General features: G+C 43.7%; 1 protein-coding gene across 1 annotated transcript; it reads left to right on the forward strand.

Moving 5' to 3' along the window:
• The first annotated feature begins 3,625 nt into the window (after positions 1-3,625).
• Positions 3,626-4,234, forward strand: LOC113336625. The gene has a single exon (XM_026582275.1). It carries the CDS (start codon positions 3,626-3,628, stop codon positions 4,232-4,234), a length of 609 nt encoding a protein of 202 aa, XP_026438060.1.
• The last annotated feature ends 305 nt before the right edge of the window (positions 4,235-4,539 follow it).

Here is a 4,539-nt window from a genome sequence, read left to right on the forward strand (position 1 = left end):
CCGCGAACCGGCGAAGTTCTCATCCCCGAGAATTTCTGCTGGAGTTTGTAAACTTTGCCCGGTAACTTAAGTCTACGAACCTAGTCTTTGAACTTGAGAAGATTATATATCTGAAGATGATTTCTGAACTTAAACTTAAAAAGACTAAGGAATGCAGTTTGCAAACCGTGGCTATAAAATTTCATGAACCGATTCGAGTGAATCAAATCATCTTTGCTTCAATTGTGTCTTATGTAGTACATAAGATTTCCTTGCAATTTAACAACTCTCTAACTAGTTCATTTGAAGTCATTTGAACTAGTTATGGTGAAGAAGAACATGGTTGATATGAAATTCTCATATGGATAACCTTTTGGTTAACTATTGTTGAACCAACAAGTGCATACGTTTGGGTACGGTTAACAAACCTAGAAGCGTGCATTGTCAAGTGTGTGTAACAAGCTAAGTTTTTGATCTAACGGTTGAGAAATATTAGCTTGAATCTAAACTAGGTTTTCATCTAACGGTGAATATTGAATGCTTTGTTACTAAGCTAACATTGATTGCAAACCCTGATTTGAAAGATTATATAAAGGAGACATCTAGTATTGTGCAAAACTAATCCCCACACCTTACGTGTGATATTAGTTTGCGTGCTAGAGTCGAATCTCCTTTAACCTTTGGTGTTCTTCTTCTAAAACCAGGTTAACGACTTAAATACTTCATTGGGATTGTGAAGCCAGACCGATACTACTTTTATCGTAGTTGTGTGATATGATCTTGCATCTTCTATCGTACGAGTACAATCAGATTGATTGGCTTGAGATTGATATCTCCGATAGGCAAGATATAAAAAGTAATCACAAACATCTTCGTCTCATTGTTTGTGATTCCGCAACATCTTGTTTCGCTACCATACGATTAAGATTGTTGTGAGGTGATTGATAACTCTAGGCTGTTCTTCGGGAATGTAATACCGGATTATAAATTGGTTCCTGTTCACCTTGATTATTATCAAAAGACGGAACAAAACCTTTAGGGTTTATCTGTGGGAGACAGATTGATCCTTTGATAGACTTGTCTGTGTGAGACAGATTTGTTTATTGTCAAAGCCTGCGATTTAGGGTCGTAGCAACTTTTTTGTACCCTTATTATTCTACACCAAAATTGGGCTAACTTAGGCCTAAAAAGTTCCTCATAATAAGCTAAGTATAGTTCATTGGGCCAAATATGCTTCTCTTATAACCTAAATGTGGCTAACTATGCCTCACAAATACGCCATACATAGAAGACCATTCACATGGGTCCTTGTCAAGCAAAGTGGAGAGCCCAAATCACCATTTCCATATCAGCTCGCCACATCAGCATCGGGCGCCACGACAGCAAGATGGACGAACCAGGATATGCCACGTCAGCAAAGAGGATGAGCCATGCCATGCCACGTCAGCAAGCATGACGAATATGGCATGACACGTCAGCAAGCAGGACGAATCATGGCAAGGTGCCACGTCAGCAAGCAGAACGAATCATGTCGTGACACGTCAGCAAGGTGCCACGTCAGCCGGTTGAACGGTCTAGGATGTGCCACGTCAGCAGTACCAACAGGTCAGCAAGTTGAACGAATGAACCATATTGTGCCACGTCATCATCATTTAACGCCGTTAACGGAACGGTAACGACGTCAGTTGTAAGCAAATTTCAGTCGTTCATCATAACGCCGTTAGATAAAACGTCCATGACGTCAGCACTACGCTATCAGGTGACGTCATGATGACGTCGTGTCATCTTCTCAGGAAGCGTATGCTCCTCCGGCGCCGGTGAATGGCCGGCGGCCGCCAAGTCCGATCAATGATCCCGTGTAGCAAAGCCCGTCCGGCCGCATCTGTATGGAAACACCTTTACTCCTGTGTATCGCGTCGCAATATAAGTCCGTTATCCCGATTCTGTGCTTCGTGGAGCATTCTATTTTTGTAGCCCTCAAATATTTACGCCCCATCCATATACACTAAAGGTTATTTGCGCCCCACCTGGTTGTACCGAGCTGGCTCGGTGAGTCTAGCCGAGTTGAGTCAATGGCTTGCCTATATTTCAGCCCATGCTCATTTAACTTGCGGATTTCTTCACCCCACTGTGGGCTTAATTGGTTGGGCGAACCCTTTGCACTATTTGGCTAGGTTAATTCCATAGCCATAGAGGAAATTTCTGGAAAATTCTGTGAGGCATGCAAAGGTCAGTTATGAAATTCAAGACAGGAGGCATGCAAGGGCCAGTTAAGCAATTCAAGACAGGAGGCATGCAAGGGACAGTAATTACAGGAGGCATGCAGGGCCAGTTATGGCAATTGATGTCTGCCATAAAATCAAAGAAATTAAACTGAAATTCGCGTCATATAAATAGTGGGGTTCATAACCCCAAAAGGCATGCAATCTCACCCACTAAAACTCCTGTAAAAAATTCCTAAACTGACTTTAGCATCGGAGAGTTTTTTGCAGGTACCCCCCTCCATTACTCAATCCAATTGGAGTTTGAAGCAACGTTTCGATTCTCAGCAAAATCATCATCAAATTCGTGTTTGGGGTAGAAGTAATTTTACCATACAAACATTGGCGCCGACCAAGGTTTTCGAGAAAAGATTATCGTGTTTTACCAGATCGAGTTATGGCAGTAATCAGACAGACTGCACGAAGGGCCGATTCTAGTAATAATTCCCAACAACACTGGAGAAGCGAAGCTGAAGAGCACGAAACTGAGGTTCAGTCATACTCAGCAGTACCCACTGGAAACAGGCAGGGTCAAAATCGTTCTCATGACAGAGCCTTGGATCGTGATCGAGATCGTACTCAACAGATCCCTGGATCGTGGACGAGATCGAGATAACGAAGGAATGGATGTTGATGGGGAAAACTCACAAGTTCGAGGAAACCCGTCTAGAAGGAGAAACGATCGAGAGAACCTGCAAGATGGCTGCACCGCGACTCCTAGTACAGAGGAAGAACTGTTACTCGATCAACTGAACGAGTTGGAGAAGGAGAACGCTCTTCTGAGGTTAGAACGTGAAAACCAGCCTCAACCTAGGTCTGGCATTCTGAACATCCAGAGGGGTCGGTCTGTATGGAAACGCCTTGGAAGTCGAATTGACCCTCAAGTTGCAGACCCAAACAGAGAATTGATCGATCTTGAGCGACTAGAGAGAAATCTGTTACCCGCTGGAAAATTTCCCAAACAAAGGCCTGTACGACCCAGTCGAGCAGGGACCCGGCCAGCTGCAACTCAGCAGAGTGCGGCCAGAACTAACACCCATTCAAAACGTCTAAGGAATGACGAAGATGAGGTTCGAGATCCACACGATGAGAGGGAAGTTTCTCCCGATTACTATGCTCGTTCGAAGCAAGGTAGAGCTACAAGAAATCCCACTGGACATCAAAGGAAGAGAATCATATCTAAAGCTCATGTTCTAGAAGACCGAGATTATGAGCAGGAAGACAGTTCCTCAGATGACGACGTGAACGCAATAACAGAAGCTCGCCTTTGCAAGATGATCGAGAAAGTAATGTCGAAAAATCAGTCCAGAGAAGAAAAGATAGACTGGTTGCATCGGTATGCATGAGCCCCTTTCAAGCTAAATATCAGAGAATTCCGGTCGCCAATGAATTTTCTAGTTCCAAAGCTGCCAGAATTCGATGAGAAAACAGATGATCCAGATCAGCATGTTTTACACTATGAAACTTCCATGATTCTATGGCAGCACAGTGATGAGTTGATGTGCAAAATGTTTCCAAAGTCACTGGCTGGAGGAGCAATAAAATGGTTCAATAAAGTCCCGACACAGTCAATCGGTACTTACCATGAATTGGTTGGAGAATGCTACTCCCACTACAAGTACAACAGACGTGATCGGAAGGGATGCCACGATTTTTTCCTTCTAGCAATTCGGAAGGAGGAAAACATCAGACAGTTTACTCGAAGATTCAATAAAGAGTTAGCAGAGGTTGATGGTGCCAAAAATAAAATCGTCATCGCAGCTTACAAGCAGGCGTCCCAGTACGATCAAAGAGGTGTGTACGGTTCCTTGGTCAAGAGACCACCAAAGACTCTGGAAGGACTGTATGATCGAGTGCAAGAATATGCTCGAGTGGAGGATGATTCCAAAGCTCGAGAGATGAGATATATTAACAGATCATCCAATCATCCAAATGATGGGAGGAAAGACAAGTCAAAGAACCGTTCGAACGGCCAACACAATGATCGAGGTTAAGTCCAAGAGAATAACCAAGGCGAACGAATGGAAACTGGATATCAGAAATTTCATCACATGAAGCTGACGCCATTGAACATACAACTCGCAGAGTTGTATGAGAAAATCAGCAAGGATTTGAGCTCCCCTCGTCCTTTGCCAGCAGAGACACGTGATAAACGTGATAGGAGCAAATACTGCAAGTTCCATAAAGACCATGGTCACAAGACCGAGAATTTCCGCGCTCTACAGATCGAGGTCCAGAGAATGATCGACGCTGGAAATATGTAAGAGTACGTGAAAAAGGATTTTGGGAAAGGTCCTAG

Source organism: Papaver somniferum, unplaced genomic scaffold, assembly GCF_003573695.1.
Source record: "Papaver somniferum cultivar HN1 unplaced genomic scaffold, ASM357369v1 unplaced-scaffold_154, whole genome shotgun sequence".
Classification (NCBI taxonomy): domain Eukaryota; kingdom Viridiplantae; phylum Streptophyta; class Magnoliopsida; order Ranunculales; family Papaveraceae; genus Papaver; species Papaver somniferum.

What these genes read in the sequence shown, in the direction of transcription:
- LOC113336625 (XM_026582275.1), top strand. Translation starts at nt 3,626, where the DNA reads ATGAATTTTCTAGTTCCAAAGCTGCCAGAATTCGATGAGAAAACAGAT.